This window comes from Micropterus salmoides, unplaced genomic scaffold (genome assembly GCF_014851395.1).
Source record: "Micropterus salmoides isolate LMB-PRFRI ecotype aquatic unplaced genomic scaffold, ASM1485139v1 Ms_hic_scaffold_6, whole genome shotgun sequence".
NCBI classification, from domain to species: domain Eukaryota; kingdom Metazoa; phylum Chordata; class Actinopteri; order Centrarchiformes; family Centrarchidae; genus Micropterus; species Micropterus salmoides.
Genome location: NW_024044348.1, coordinates 38,871,718 through 38,888,956, shown reverse-complemented (window position 1 = coordinate 38,888,956; position 17,239 = coordinate 38,871,718). Strand labels below are relative to the sequence as shown.

The 17,239-nt window shown below is 38.9% G+C and overlaps 1 protein-coding gene across 6 annotated transcripts in view; it reads right to left on the bottom strand.

Moving 5' to 3' along the window:
- The window catches only part of ano1a (anoctamin 1, calcium activated chloride channel a), a 70,474-nt gene that overhangs the window by 37,175 nt on the left and 16,060 nt on the right, over window positions 1-17,239 (bottom strand). For all 6 annotated transcript variants that reach the window (XM_038701614.1, XM_038701610.1, XM_038701611.1 and 3 more), the window contains exons 3-9: window positions 12,431-12,751; window positions 10,261-10,359; window positions 8,629-8,780; window positions 5,589-5,643; window positions 4,921-4,972; window positions 3,861-3,916; window positions 3,596-3,637 (exon numbers count right to left, since the gene is read on the bottom strand). In XM_038701614.1, the coding sequence (XP_038557542.1) occupies window positions 3,596-3,637; window positions 3,861-3,916; window positions 4,921-4,972; window positions 5,589-5,643; window positions 8,629-8,780; window positions 10,261-10,359; window positions 12,431-12,751 (777 nt within the window). The remainder of the gene's footprint in view (window positions 1-3,595; window positions 3,638-3,860; window positions 3,917-4,920; window positions 4,973-5,588; window positions 5,644-8,628; window positions 8,781-10,260; window positions 10,360-12,430; window positions 12,752-17,239) is intronic.

Below are 17,239 nucleotides of genomic sequence, written 5' to 3'. Positions count from 1 at the left end.
GTCGATGGGTCGCAGGCTTGAGGCAGTTATTGCAAGCAATGGTTCTGCCACCAAATGTTAAATGTTATTACTAATTATTTGTTCCATTACTTTTGCTCTCCTAAGAATGCTGTAGTCTAATACAAACTCTGATATGTCCTGAGTTGTTATATACCAGGAAATGGCAGCTGAAATTCTGAACTCTTGTCTCATCCTCATCTTTTGATCTTAAACCCAAATGTCTTCAGTGAACAACAAAAACAAAGAATTTGCCTTACCGTTCCAATACTTTTGGAGGGGACTGTACATTGGCTCAATTGTTGAGTGTCTCTGTGATCATATAACAATCATGATCCCATAGGCATCCAGGAATTGAGCAATTCAAAGCAAACTACGGGGCAGGAAAGGGGGCACCTCTTTCCAATCTTTGCCTGAGAAAGGCCCACAGTCCCAGACTTTGAAAACCCTTGATAGAGAGCGAACCTAAGCTGTGGGTTAGCATACTGTCATTACATTTGCAGCTGCAAAGCTAACATGAAGCTAACATGCAGAGAGGATGAGGCTGTCCCAGAGCAGCACAGCAGCTCCAGACAGCAATATTCACAACTCTCCTGCGACTATAGCTAACATCACAACATGTTTTACTGAACTAGAAAGTAAGCTGAATGTCTGTGGGCAAGTCATTTAACGTTACTGACACACACATCATGGCTGGAATGGCTGTGTTGCGTGACGGGGTAGTGGGCCACTTTGTTTGTTTCCTATTTACAGAGCCAGGGCTGAAGACAAACACTGATTATTTTTTTTCAGTGCACACAGAGAGCAAGAGATATTTGCTAAATTTGACTAAAAGATGTTTACTGGATTAGAATAACTTAACCCAAATTTAATTCTAGTGTACTATAATTTATAATGTTGCGTGATAAATTGAAGACAAGAATGAATGAGTGTGTTCTTGGAACTCTGACCAAATGCTCATGATGAATAAAACAACACTCGTGTGTGCTCCTCAGTGTGATTTAGTATGATTTGGTCAAATATTTTCATATGCAAATTACTGCTGTATAATACAGTTTTGCAATCATCTAACAGCTGTGTTTGTGTTCTGTGTATACGCTCTGTTCCTACTGCTTGTAGGCAAAAAGCACATAAATCACTGTGAAACTGTGGAACATTGTCACACGATCACACACTCACATTCACAGGCAGGCCCAGACGAGTGTTCAGATTGGAGATCACAGCAGATTGAGCCCGCAAGAGAAAATTACACTTCACGTTCAACCTGGAATCTCAATATCCTTACTACAGCCGAGGAAACCCTACTTCTTATTTATATTATATATATATATAAAAAAAAAAAAAAAAAAAAAATCACACACACACACACACACACACACACACACACACACAGTTGCTGTGGAGGCTCTTGAAAGCATCAAGCTAAAGCTTTTCTGATGCTTGAACAACAGGAGGGGGAATTATTAGGCTGTTGCCTTAGTGACACACAGCCTACAGTATAATTATGGAGATTGTTAGCAGGGGAGGAGATGACTTCAGACTCAGCATGAGCTCTTATTTTCTTTCAAATTACCTGGTTAATTTTATTCATGTACAGTAGGAGGCAAATGCTCAGAAATGTTAGCATGGTAGTCTGTCATGCGTTGTTACTCATTTAAAAAAAAAAGCCTAATGGTACGACTGACTGAGAAGCATGTTTCAGTCACGTATTAATATTACTTTGCTGTGTTATATTCAGGACAAAGAAGAGGATAAGCCCTCCAAACCCTAACTTTTTACACATTAATTGTATAATTGAGAAAAATTTGTTAAACAATTTGAGTGCTTTTTGCTTCCTTAATTTGATCGGTTCCTGATAAAAAAAAAACGAGAAAAATTGTTGGGAGTGAAACATTTGGTCATTTTTATAGTGATGGGAAGGTGGTGCAGTTTTACATTATGTGACATGTTTGTGAATCATTTATGCAAATTTACATTTTTAAATTACATTTTAGAGAAGAAAAATTTGTGTTTGATTAAATGATTTCATTTTAATATTGGCAGCCCTGGACTTCCACTGTTAGCTTGCTAATCTGTACTGGTTTATTTGTCATTATCAGAAAAAAAGCGCTCATTAAATGGAAATAAACTCTCTAAACATAGAAACTCTTCACCTCCTTAAAGCAAATATAGAGGCAAGACGTTTGAGCCTCCTAAAGCTTTCTAAATAAACTTTAATTTTACATAAATCATTTCAAACGCTTGGCTCCAGACCAGAAGTAAAGGCAGAAATTAGCCCAGTAGACAGAGGATGCAACAAAAAAAAACAATCTGAAGAAACTTTATCTTACCACAAAGAAGCTCACCGGCAAATTCAAACAATATCAAGTACACATTAAGGACAAAAGCAATCCTCACAACCAAGAGAGATCAATTTCTTTCATTCTGTTGGATTGGAAAGATGGCATAATTGTAAAAAACCCAAAGAAAGGATCATTGGCAAAAAACACCAAGGAATACTACTACTTTCAACACCAGGGAAGGTGCTAAACCATTACTCACTACTGTAAAGGCTTCAGAAGGCGATTGATTTAAGACTGAGGGAAAACCAGGCTAGCTTCAGAAATGGTAGATCTTGTGCAGATTTTGCTGATGACATAGCACTACCTTCACATTCTCACCAACAGATGCAGGACAAGTCACACAAAATAGAAAGAACTGCTGCTACAATTAGGCTCAAAATCAAAACATCAAAAACAAAAGTCATGAGAATCAATAACAAGAACAATGCACCTATAATCCAATTTAAGAAGGTAGACGGCTTGGAGGATGGAGGAAGTGGTCAAAACCAGAATAGAAAAGGCAAGAACAACTTTCAACATCCTAAATATCTTCTGTTAAACAAAAAAAACTAGCACTTAAAACCAAACAGAACGTCAAATCCATTTTGTTGTTCGGATCTAAAAAATGGAAAATTACCACCAACATACTCAACAAACTACAGACATTCATCAACTGCAGCCTTCAACTCCTCCTATGAGTCTACTGGCAAGAACCCATATGTTTCACTTTTTGTGTGCATCTCTTGCCACAAAACAAAATGTATTTTCTAGGAACTTGTGAAGTACAGGGATGCCAGTACTATTTAAAATGGCCAAAATGAAAATAAGAATGAAATCGGAACTGACAAATACATTTCAGTGTACCCTAAAGACCGACTCATGAGACACCTGGACAAGATAGACATGCATGTGTTTTTACAGTGATTGAATGAATGTAAAATGGACTTTGAATATGAAAATGAAATTTGAATTATGTTCTGATTATAGTTCATTTACATTTTTATTGTAATTTTTGTGATAGAGATCTCCCCGGGCCTCTTTTGAGAAATCTGACTAAATCTATGCCATCAAAACCCCTGGACAGGATATAACACGTCAGTGGCTGAAAAGCACCAATCAGAGGACACCTTTCCACTGCTCTGGTTTCTAGCCAAGGTTGGTGAATTTGTAAAAAACATTTTTGTTTGGACAGATTTTGAATGAGTATTTGTAAATTGGAAGTGTTGGTGTGGTGGCATCTGATCCAATTTATTGACTGGTGGACTGTCTTTACCTACCTTCCTGTCGTTAGATTCTGCATTCACGCCATCAATGTCTCCCTGTAACATACACACACACGTACACAAAAACCCACACACGCAAATATTACAATTTGTTCATCATGAATGTAATGATGCATGTAATTTACAACATTACTTTATGAGTTGTAATATGTCAGAAACCTGAAATTCTACTCGCAAATAGGACCAATTACACAAGAAGCAGATGCTTTGATGATTTTCATATTTGAAAACCCGCTGAAAGTGTGAGGGTGATACTTACATCATGCAGAGGATAAGCAGATGTATAGACACCATTGGCTAGCAGACTGGTGATCCCTGTGAAAAGGTGTATTTAACAGGATTATAATCCGGAAGCACACACACACACACACACACACACACACACACACACACACACACACACACACACACACACACAGCAGTCTAAATCTTAGCAGAAGAGCTCTGGAAAAAAAGAGTTAAAAGGTACAATGTGTAAGAATTGAGACTACTCTCCACATGTCAAATTCATACTCCATAATAAATAGGAGGCAGCTTGGTCAGTTAGCTGTGCAGCTATTTCGAAGATGTGCGTGCGAGATGCGTGGTGGGGCTTTTCAGCCTCTTATGGCCTGAAATGAGTATTACAACAATAAGCGCTTAAACAATTAAATATGTGACCTAATTTGTGATTAACTAGAATTAGCCTAAGCCTAAACACAAACAGCGCTACTGTTAGCTCCACTGGTGTCGCTATAATTTCAGTGTTGTAGGGTAATGTGAAAATTCTGAGATGTTGGCTGAATTACTCTGAGTAAGATTGAATGAAATTCTGATGATGAGATGGAACCTGACATGGAACAAAAATCCGGGGACAGACTGATTACCGGATATGTCATTTATTGATCATACACACATTTGGAGGAGATCAAATGGAGATGAACTGCTAGAGACTCTACAGCATCAATAACACCAATAGGTGGGCGAAACAGCTCAGTGCGTCTGGGCCTGTTTTAACATGTACTGTAAAATTTACAGTATAATGGTTTTGCAGGCAATGTATTTTGAGTGACCGTGTGTGACCATGTTGGCTCCTGAAGAACCGTAAAACAAAAGCTAAAACTTGACCAAGATAAATACATTTTGGTACATCAAACCCTGAAGTATTTTAATGTGTGTTTTCTGTATGTTTATGTTACACACTATTTCTGTGTGTGCGCTCACTGTGCATCATACTGATTAGAGTAAAATAAATAGTTCATTTACAGCATAAAAAACACCACTGATGTTGTTAGATCTATGTAAAAAAAACAAACACTGCATTTTGATTTATCCCTTACCCATGGAGTATTTAGCTCTGGTGCATCTTGTCCTCTTCAGTACCTCATAGACCTGATGATACAACACCGCTTTAGAAACTCATATTTAAATATGCAGGTTCCATTTTTAAAACATGAGAATGTAAGTGAGGAGGAGCAGCAGAATTTTTAATCGTATAATAGACCAGGTTAAAATTGTTAGAGGGAGAAAGAAGAAGGCAAAGTGCTGAGTTTCGTATGTCTGTCCTCAGAGAAGCTGTTGATCAGCTCAGTGTAAAACAAAGAGCCCTCCACAGAGCTGTATTGATGAGAGCTGGATATCAGCTGGGAGCCAGCAACTGCTGTGATTGAGGCGCTCCATCCAATAATGAGAAGCTATACACATTACCCAGTCATTAGTCAAGCACTGCAAAGTGCTGTGAGGGTGTATGGGGGTATGCCAGCACACCAAATGTATTTGTTTTTCATAGAAGCCCCTCCCTCACGGAGTCATGCATGCAAGCAAGGGGTCTTATTGGAAAGAAGTGCATATCAGGGAGCGCAGGGTGACAGGTCAGTGTTGTTAGATCTATGAAGAAAAACACATTATCTATTCTAAAGGAGGGGACACATGCTGTCACTGCGCTGAATTAACACAGTTTCTTTTATCTGGCGATCTTAAGTGACCTCCTGACCGCACTAATACTTACTATTGAGTTCCTGGTCTTGCTGTCAAAGAACTTGTCCCTGTCAGACAGATCAAATCTGGCAACAAAGAACAAAACAGGTCTAGTTTTAGTTGCAGAGTACAGACTGATGGTAGCAGATTTTTAAATAAGCTTTTTATTTCTTTTATTTATTTATTTATTTTGTTTTATAATTAAATTATAACAAATGACATCAGCAGACTACATACAGTACCTCGGTAGTTCTATGGTGCAGACTACTATTGTTAATATAATGCTAAAGGGGCTTTAGCACACAATGAAGCTGCACTAGCAGATTTTTTTTGTGAGCATTGATGAGATTTCCATGAGACAATCACAAAGAAGTCAGATGATGTACTGTATGTTCATGAACAAGTACTTCAAACCAGATGCTATGTCATTACGTTACAATACAGTGGTGTAGGCTGCATTTTCACATCATAATGATAATGACTGGAGGAGGCTGAAATAGTCAATTGATGGCTCCTGAAACTGATTGCTTACTGTGACCCTGCAACAGAAATCCTGACTTCTGTTCATCCATCACCTCTGCCTATGCTGTTTTAATCTTCACTCCTTATCTACTCTTTTATTCTCAGTGCGCTTTGCCTACATCCTATTTGATTTGCTACCTTATGATAGCAATAGGGGCTGACCTGTCGTTGCTGTCTTCTAACTTGGGTCCTAGTTTAGCTTCTGGCCTGTTTACTAGCTTTGCTTCTAAAAATCCACAGATAATATAACATCTTTTACTGATACAATGGCATGTCCTGTAATGCTACAATTGGTATTACTAGTCCTATCATTATTATTATCATTATCATCATTTCTATAATTATCTGCACCATTATTCATACTCTCTCTCTCTCTCTCTCTCTCTCTCTCTCGGCATGAACGTCAAAAGAACAATATTGCCAAAGCTTCAAGGACAATACAAGAGAACAATTTAATTCATACAGTTCATTAATTAAAAAATAAATAAAAACAGTAAACATGTGTGTATGCCATAGGTCAGTAGTATACAGAAGTAATTTTATGTTTAGGAAAATCTCTCCCTCTCTCGCTTTCCCTCTCAAAAATGTTATTGAATTGGTTTAAGTGACAACAAATCAAATGGTAACAACAAAGGACAAATTAAAATAGACTGTAAAGCCCTTTGAGGCAAAGTTTTAAAAGATAATTTTCACGATTAATCAATTAGTTATTTGGTCCATAAAATGTCATAAAATGGTGAAAAATGTTGACCTGGGTTTCTCAAAGCCCAAGGCAACATTCACAAATGCCGTGTTTTGTCCACAACCCGACGATATTGAGTTTACTGTCATAGAAGACAAAAGAAGCCAGAAAATATTTACATTTGAGAAGCTCAAATGTAAATTTTTGCAACAATTTTTTCTTAAAAAAATAGTTGCAGAATCATATAAACTAACTGATTAATCGACTAATCATTGCAGCTTTATTAAACACCATGTCTGATAAAGCAAGATTGAATTGGTGTGGATTGAAAGCCACACTGTAATCTATAACAAGGCTTAATCTCAGGGAAATGGCTTGGAGTGTTTTCAAAACTGATGAAGATTAAGTGATGGAGAAGATGTGGAGGGAGATCTGCTAGCTGTTAGTCAGAGCTATAAATATAGCTGCCTACTGCCCACTCTGTCCTCTATACATCCCAGCAGGCTGACATTTATGCTAAGACGTTCTTCTTCTCTGATCACTGCCTTTGAAGGTGGTTTCATGTGTTGGGACTAAACAGCAAGCATCAGTGAAGTCATGACTTCTCTCTGTAGTTAATTCAATTAATCAGTCTAAATGCTTTATTTTTCTAGTTTCAAAATCCTCTAGCACAGGGTTAAGAACGTGGAGATTGCTTTTGTGATTCAGGCTAGCTGTGTTTGTTTCCTCGGGGAGAAAAGGCTGAGGGATGGGAGCTTCAGCAGACTGCAGCAAGAGAAAGTCACGCTTCAGCCTTCCTGCCTTGCTCCAGTCAAACAGCTCGGTGGGCTTGTGTGGGGTGATTTGTTAGTCCAATTTACACCTCTGCAGTTGTTACTTCTCCATGCTGTCTCAATAATGAAAGCCCCTCTGTGGGTAAAAATGCCAATTCCACTTGGATGTGAAACAAAATGAAATATGGAGGATGGTGCTCTGATTTAAAAATGCAAAAGTTTAAGATTTTCTTCTTTCAGAAATCAAATTTGCCAGTTACCTAACTTGCCCCTGGCAAAACAGTCATCCTTAAGCAAGAGATCATGATTAAAAGGATCTCCAGCTGTTAGATGTAAGTTGTTTCAGTGTGATTGGAAATCTTACCAACTTGACGTATCTCACTGCACCATGAGATTATTATTATTAGTTTAACTCATTTCTGGCCCTTCCTCTTCTCTGACTCTGAGCACACATCATTTGCTTAAAGCAACATTTATTTAACAGCGTGTTTAAATCCATGGATAGACAACCTGGTTAACATAAAACAATTTAGTCATCCATGTAGAGATTTCAAATGTGTGTTTCATAACATCCACATTCCTATCACAGAGTTGTTATGACCTACTATGTAAGCAAATAGTTGCCTATACCTGGGGCAACATTCACATTCATTTTTACTTAAATTACTCTGCTTTAAACTCAGGTCTGCTCTCCACTCCTGAGAAAAAATGGCTCTTTAGCAGCTAAATGCGCCACTGTGTTCACCAGCTAGTTGCTAACATCGTCTGCCTACTGTTTGGTGGTGAGCAGGTAGCGTACATGGGTTTATCAGAGAAGAGTGCCAAAACCAAAATAATGAGCTAAAAGAGGCAAAAAAAAAAACCCCAAAAAGAAACAAATAAAGACTTGTGACTTGGGCATGTAAGAGGGATGTGCATTGATCAATATGTTGATTGCAGGGTGTGATTGTGTCAATTCAGTGTAAAAGCTCTTTGGCATGCAGATATTCTTTTTACGGGACTAAGCAAAGGTGCACAAAGCCACACATGAAATATTACAGCCAGTTTGACTGTCTGTCTTTACAAATGAAAGTAGACAATCAGATGTTACTCACAGATGCTGCTTCTCTCGGGAGAAAGGGTGAGAGAGGGATTTGACGCTTTGTGGTCGGTTAGCGTCTACCTTTGGGTGGAGAGGAGCTGTGACTTTGTGAATGAACAGTCGGATCTTCTCCACCAGATTACTGCCTTGTTTGACTTCGTAAACCTGCAGAGAACGCAAAATAACTATATTTAGCTGGAAATTAGAGGACTCTGAATGCAGTTAATCCTATATAAAAACAGGTGGTCACATTGAGATCAGAATTTTGGTATTTAGATGTGACCAGAGATCATAGGAAATTAGGGCTGGACAATAAAACAATAATAATCGCAATATAATTTTTTTTCAATAACAATATAACAAATGTTCAACAAATATTCTATAAATGTTTGATTTTATTTACTTAAATCATATACAAATTAGGACTTCATTTTTTTTTCTTAAGATGTTTTTTTGTTGAGGAAAAAGGACTGAAAAAAGCTTTTATTTAATTTTACTTGTGCATATTTGTTGACAAAGATTTTATCATAATTGTTATTAATTAATTAATTATTATAATTAACCATCAGGTTTCTTCAACTTTCACTAAGGAGCAAAAATCAGCCTTTAAACTCGAAATAATAACAATTTGATACTTATCATGATAATTATCGATAACTTTTTATTGTGATATTTGTAACATTTTTGGCCATATTGTCCAGCCCTAGAAGAAATTTGTCTGTTTGTCTGTTCATAGTAAAGCGATTATATATGGAGGCACTTTGGGAGCCCTGACAGGTTTTGTATATGGGCATTAACCAGGCTTCTCTTCTGTGCTCTTGAAAACAGCATACAGTTTGTTTTGTCAGCATTTAAAATAAGCTAATGTTTAATAAGAGAGATTCAAAAGCAGACTGTAGGTTCAGAATGGTTAGGAGGTTAAGAGAAGAGATATTGCTGTATATAGTGATTAGAAGAAGACGACCAAGACTTGACCCTTGCAGGACACCTTCACTAACCTCAAGAACACTTAACTTGGAACCACTAGAAGCTGCTCAAAAGAAATAAAGGCAAAGCTTTTGAAAAGTTAATTGCATTGGGTTGGCAAATATGAATTAACTCCAGTCAAAGCAGGAGAGAACATCCGCAGTGTGCATGGAATTTCTTGTAGACCGTGCAGAAGAGATCCCTATGCTACGGTAGGACACTTTTTATGTTGAGTAAGGGTGTTTGTGTGGCCTATTTAAAGACACCATAACTGTAGCACATCAATAAAACTACTATGGGATAGCAGCCGTGCTCTTCCCTCCACACAGGTGTGTCCATAATTTGCTTAATGGTTTAAATCCTGGCTGCTGAGGTTGTTCTCAGTTGTTTGTCACCAGAAACATGGACAGTTACTTGGGACTCTAGGGTACGGTTCTGATGGTTATTCATGTATTTTGCATTCCAATTGGATTTCTATCACAACTGTAAGAGCCGTCATCACTAAATGGCGTCACTGTGTTATAACGCTAAATGAATGAAAGGGACAGAGCAACATTCATCTTCACACTTTTCACCACTCAGCACTGCAGCTCCGAGAGCCAGTTCAGTCAGCCTCGGGGCCAGAAAAAGCTACAGTAAATAATCATTTGACAAAAAGGACAATTTGCTGATTGGGTACCTTTTTTGTTGGCATCTTGAGCTTCATGAACTCAGCCTCTCGACAGAGAACATTCCAAGGGGCATGGATCTTTAAGAAGCCGATTCCTGGGATCTTACTCTGAAATACAACCAAGGATTGGATATTTCAATACTATTCTCTGTGAACCCACTGCACAAACATTGTACAGTTCATGACTTATCAAAACGTATAAACCACCCCTATAAACAATACATTTTTGTTTGACATATGGAAATTCTAGCTGCGAGAGCGACATGTTGATTTTCTGTTAGATTTAAAGCTCTGCAGTCTGGTAGAGTCCCAGGAAAATCCTCTGCATCCACTTCAGCACAAAAATGCGTCTTTGTTGCTGCATATGACATTTTCTCTGCAGCCTCTACTGTTATGTAAAACCACTCATACACTGCCAGACTCTCTTCACACCGTGCAGCTTGGCACACTGACCCGTCTGGATCCAGAAATACATAACCAATTCAAACTAGCTGACTTGCTGTACATATCACACAGATTTACAATGTATTTCAATATATAATGTTCAACCGGTGTTATTTGTTCTGTCTGCTGATTATAAGTAATAGCTGATAAAGTTAAAAATGTTGTGAAACAGGGTGGCTGCAGTAGAAACATGATACAACAAAAATAAATATTCTGTTAATAAGAATATGGCAAATGTGGTTTATATAAACTGGCAGCAACAGGAAATATAAGTATAAGTACAAATATAACAAATCTAAAATGTAGTTCACACACTGTAAAAAGGAAAAGAAACTGTAACCCATTTCCATAATGTAATTTAACCATATGGAGGCTGAAGTGTGCCAAAGTTATTCAAGGACTTTCAGAGGGTAATTCTAATTAGAAACGAATATCTTTATGGTCATTGCACAAGTACAAGAGTAAGTTTGCAGCTTCCAAACTCCGTTTGCAGTAATTTACTAATAGGGTAAAAATAAAACAATAAGTAAGATAAAATAGCAAACAAACAGTATAAACAGGCAGAAGTAAATAGTGCTACAGCTCAGATGTGCAACGCAGCAACAAAACCAGTACAATAAATATACATATATTTTATATTCATTTTTTAAAAATCAGTATCAAACATCTACATGCTATATAGATAAATAATATATACACAGAAATAATAATAATTTATAGACATTTTTAGCACTTAGCTCTACAGCCTCTGTTACACACACACATCACACTGAGTACCTTCTGTTACAGACTGTGCCCAGTATCACACACTGTGCCCTAACTTCAAGCTGGGCCCATATGTACAAAACAATGAACTATTCTCATCTACTCTCATACAGCTTAACCCCTATTTATTAAATCAATCATGTCTCACTGAAAAACAATAGTAGAAGTAATCGTAAATTCAATGCTTGGTCAATGGTTGACACTCTTGTCTGACGTTGATATTGAAAGTTAGCTGAAGCATGAGGTCATAAATAAAGATGACATTGCTTATTCTGTAGCAGTTGGCCCCTCTTCTACAAAAAATGGAAATGTTATTCAAATCTATCTCACACACACATGCAAATTCTCAGGATAACTAGTCCAGTCACTCTCAGATTCACCCCACCACATCAGTCACTTGACTAATATTAAACATTAATAATAAGAATAATGATAGGAACAACATCATTATTATTATGATAATAGTAGGACAAATGTCCCGTAATTAGGCCCAAAATGTCTGCCGAACGTTGGATTTCTTCACATCCTAAAGTGGTGTGCATGGGGGTGTACTGACGGTGATAGTTTGCATTTAAAGCGTTTGGAGGGTGGTGGTGTGTGTTTTTAGCTAAAAGCTTAAACTAAAAACACACACAAAACTCTAATGTAAGCTGCAAACATTAGACAAAAGCATATTCTCTCTTAATGTTAAAAGTAGAGGCTCACTGCTTGAAAATATAATATAATTATATGAGGGTAGAAAAAGGTTATATTAGAATGAAATAATTTCATTTACATTTTTCCTTTAATATAAGGACAAGATCTAGACTGCAATACAAGAACAATGGTGTTTCTTTATTTTCATGTCTGCTGCATAGATTATTAAATGGTGAGGGCTGGCTTGCCTGGGAGCAAAAGGTAAATTATCTAAACAGGGCACCACATTCAGCGCTAAAGTTTTCCTACGATGACTGCTCCCCCCCCTTCTCACCGCTTCATCTTTTTCCAGCTCCAGCCCCATCTCCAGGAGGTTTTCTTCAAACTCCTCCCGCCTGAAGCGCTTGTCATCCTCATGATAGTCAGTCTGTTGCTCCTGGGCAGCGATCTCTGGGTCTTCCTTTGGCTGCAGATGGGCTCGGCTGTTTCTCATGCTCAGGCTGCGCCGAAGCCGTCGTATGAAGTTGTTGTCACCAAACCTGGACAACCGGCGTCGGATGCTGCTGGGCTTCTGGATGTGGTATGCCAGCACGTAGTCCACCTGCCGCCCATCAGAGAAGTATGGGCCTAACCGTGGATACAGGTTTTTCAATGGCTAGAAGCAAGACAGGCAAAGAGACAAAATATCCCAGATTAATGTAACATGCAGTGAGTTTTGGCGATCAGTATTGACCAGCAGTCACTTTATAAGTAAAAGCATTTTATAAGCATTCCACACAAAAACATGAAATATACAAGTCATACTGTACACAAATATTGACTATAAATTCATACTAACAGGGCACCACCCTGGAATCAGGGACGAATACCCAAATGTCAAACAGTCTCAAAATGATGGTTGCCCACCAAGATATGCTAATGTTTAAACACTATTTTACATTAATAAGGTTGACAGTGAAGGGTGAATCCGAGCAGTGACCATCACAACCAGCTGTTACTACAATACAATACACATTACAGCGAATGGTTCCAAGGGATAGCCTTAGGGCCAGAGTCCACCAAAGCGTTTACTTTCTGAAAACGCCTAGCAGGAGCGTTAGAGTGCGACACTGTGGTTGCTATGATACATAATTTCCGTGGAGGCCATGTGTTGCAAGAAGGGTAGCCTACTTAATTTTAGTGAATGTAAAAATGTCACCACAAAGTACGTAGGCCTACTTGCTCTGGCCTTTGCTCTGCATGAAGAGAAGGCTGAAATATGAGAGCACAGACTGTCCGTACGTGGGTTCATGAGATTTTGCGGGCGAGGACGAGTAGGCACAATGCTTCATTCAAGATTGGATGTGCTCGGAGCGGTGTTTGTCCCGCCCCTCCTGCACTGTGATTGGACAGCTGGGTAAAAAGTGACAGTGACGAGCGCAGCGTTTTACCGCTCAGCGTTTTACCAGCTAGCAAAAACGCGGCACTCCCATTGGAATGAACTGAAAAAAATGCTTTGGTGGACATGGGCCCTTATATGTCTCAAAAACCAAGCACCAGCAGGGGTGGGAATCACCAGAGGCCCCACGATACAATATTATCACGATCTTATGTCATAATATATTATTGCGATTTTAAACATATTGCGATATTTTGCTATTTTTTACCATTTTTCCAACTTCAAATTGTATCCCCGAAGGAAAAACCTTTTTCAGTGAACTGAAAAAGCAATTGATTTCATTATTATTGTACCAAAAACTTAAATTCTCATGTACAATTTAAATAATAAAAGATCGATACCCGACGTCCGTGTATCAATACTATATTGCCACGAAAAATATCGCGATACTATGCTGTATTGATTTTTTCCCCCCACCCCTAGTCACCAGATGGCGGATCACCGTCCAATAGGTAAATATAAAATAATATCCCAATCAGTCAAAGTTGAGTGCATAGAAGCTGATTGTAAAAGTTAGTTTTCAGGGCGTTTAACCAAAGCACACGCGTAATTACCGCCAGTGCAGCCCAGGAGCAGTGGGGACCAGTGGCCCTGAGTGTTCATCTGTAGGCCCTCACACCTGCCGCAACACTGATAAAAATGCACAACAGCCTACAAGACCTCATTCCACTATTACTCCACATCGAGAATGATTACTATTTATAACCCCTATCATACCTCATATATAGAGTTCATGGTTACCCTATTATCCTTTATAATATATTTCTAGTATTATGAGTTTTTATAGTTATTGATATATTTTAAAACAATGTATGTTTTATCAAGATAAATCAAATTTTTTACATGCAAATAGTTAGCTTGTTTTATTTTCATAAGTTATGAAGTAATAAGGCTTGCTGGGAATTGGAAAATCTGTTTGTCCAGTAACATGCTCCTCACGTCATCGGTTTGACCTTATTTGGAAAAGGCCCGTTGAGTGAACTTGTGAGGGGTGAGTTGCAGGTTTCTTTCTGTTTAGTGTGGGATCAAGCATGTAAGCTGCGATTGTTACCTTTTGTCTGCTGGAAAATGCGCAGTTACTGTAACCTGTCTGTGTAATGTCTCTGCACGCTTTGCCGCTGTGTTGATAAAGGATCATTAGGCCTATATGCGATTGTGTGATCATACCTATAGACTTATGAGTTGCTGTGCTTATCTTCATGGCTATAGTTCTATGTTTATGTCATGGTGTCTCTCTGTGTTTTGATTTGTTAGTGTAAGCTGGTTGGGGGAATTCTGTGGCTGTAGCTCTGATTAATTTGGCGTTCAGGCAGCCGCTGTCCATGGCTTTGATCATAGGATGGTTTGTCAGGGCCCAAGGACAATATTTGCACTGGGACCCAGCATAAGTAAGTTACGCTGCTGAACCAAAGTGGTTCTCTTACCTAAACCCAACCACATGTGGGATACAGGACACACACATTGGTCTCCACTGTCACAGTCCTGCAGTTTGTTAGCAGTTAATACAGGTAATGAGTGGAGAACAGGAGGGCTTCTTAAAGAAGAACTAACAGGTCTGTGAGAGCCGGAATTCTTACTGGTTGGTAGGTGATCAAATACAAATTAATTATTTAAAAATCATATAATGTGATTTTCTGGATTTTTGTGTTAGATTCCATCTCTCACAGTTGAAGTGTACCTATGACAAAACATTACAGACCTCTACATGCTTTGTAAGTAGGAAAACCTGCAAAATCAGCAGTGTATCAAATACTTGTTCTCCCCACTGTATATGTACAAAAATCATGTGAGTATTTTATATAAATTTCCTGTCTTAAATCTTCCTGTAAAAGTGTTTTGAGGACTTATCTTGAACTCTGTGGCAGTTACATACAATCAAATTTGATTTGGGGTACTAGCTAACCCCGCCCATCATACAAAAACACACTTGATTGTTAGTAAGATATTTTTCTGTTTGCTACCCACACAAGCTAATTATGTGGGTGAGGTCTAATTCATTTTCACTTATCCTCCTCCTCTTGATCCATGTGTGCCCCCTTTTCTCAGTCCTGTCAATTTCAAGGTTTGGATTTATCTCTCTCTTGTAACTGGACCCTTTCCACATATTACTCGCAAAATATAAAATGTAAAATTTGTCCTGAGAGTAGTGTTCGTGTGAAAGTTTATTCACAATGTTCTAGGCTAAAATATGCGCCAAAATTTCATTGTAATCCCAATCCAATGCTAGATATTCATTTCAATATATTTTGCGTATTTTAGGCAGATGGTGGTGCAAGAGGAAGTAGCAGGTGGTCAAAAAAGAAATTAGGGTTTATCCTCCTAGAACCAAAAATGTCTACACCAAATACGAGATGACCTGGCCTGTAGTTGTAGAAATATCTTGCTCTAGAAAAAATAAAAAATAAAACACATACAAAGATGGAGTCTGACTGGCAGTAGTAAGGAGGGGGAGGGGTAGACAGATTACAGTTGATGGTTGTCTTCATGCGGACTTCATGCTATTCATTCTCTGTAGAATATTTACATGATGGTTCACTGGCCTAATGCACGGCTGGGCACCATACAGTTTCATACTTGCAATGTAACGCCATTTACTGAAACATTCAGTGGAGAAGGCCAGAAGAGACCATTCTACACCCATCACACACACACATCTTGTTCAGCAGGGAGCAACACAAAACAAAGTGTGCTTCTATAACTAAACCATGTTTGCTAGGTCATGAAATATTTCAATTACACAGCAAGTAGTGTCTACAGAGTCATAGACATCTTGCACTATTTATGTTTTGCTATTCCCAATGCATTAAATGAAGTGTGTTGTTGTTGTCATACCACTGTGGTCTACAACAAGGGTCGGCAAATAAGTCTGGCATCTGGCCAAATTTTTTTCAAGTTATTAGTTGTCGGGCCAGAACATCGTCAATTGACCATTTATATTCCAACATTTTCTATAAGCACAGACGGAGCCCTCTATTGGACTCTATGGGTACTACCTCCTCCAATTACACGCACACACTTGCCCACTGAAATTTTATTGTACACGTAGCTGACCAATAGGACGTCGCTACCGATACGTGCGTGATGTATAAATAGCAGTGTTCCTTCTGCCTCAGCATCCGACTGCATCTTCAGCAGAAGGCATCAGAGCGGCAGGGCTCATCGGTAGAGGGCTCCGCCTGAGCTTATAGAACTAGGGTTACCATATTGTAACCTTCGTTCTATCTCACACAGGCTGATGACTGTCCACCCTAGCCGCAACAAGCCAAAGCCCACCACAGGGCGGCCAAAGCCCCAACCACCACATCAGTGACAGAATGGTGGGACAGCCCTGAGAAGGCCGCTGGACTGATAGGGGCTTGCCCTGACCATTAACACCTGGACTGCCCTGACTTCTCACTGAAACGTCAGGCACTGCCAGTGTATGTTCCCCCTCTACACCCAGTAGTCACCAGATCCTAGGTCGCACTTCTGAGCTGGAGAAGGAGCGTGACATGTCCAAGAGATAGAAACGCACAAATGGGCACAGTAAGGGCCAAGATGACATTGTGCAGATTTCTTCGACACACACCCCGCGACAAAGGGTCGTAGACACTTCCACACTTCCAAGTGGAATGTGCACGCACCGCTAAAGGTGGGTCTGTTTCCGCCCGTGTACAGGCTTGGGAGACTCACAAATCCAGCTGGCCAGGCTCTTCTTGGACAGGG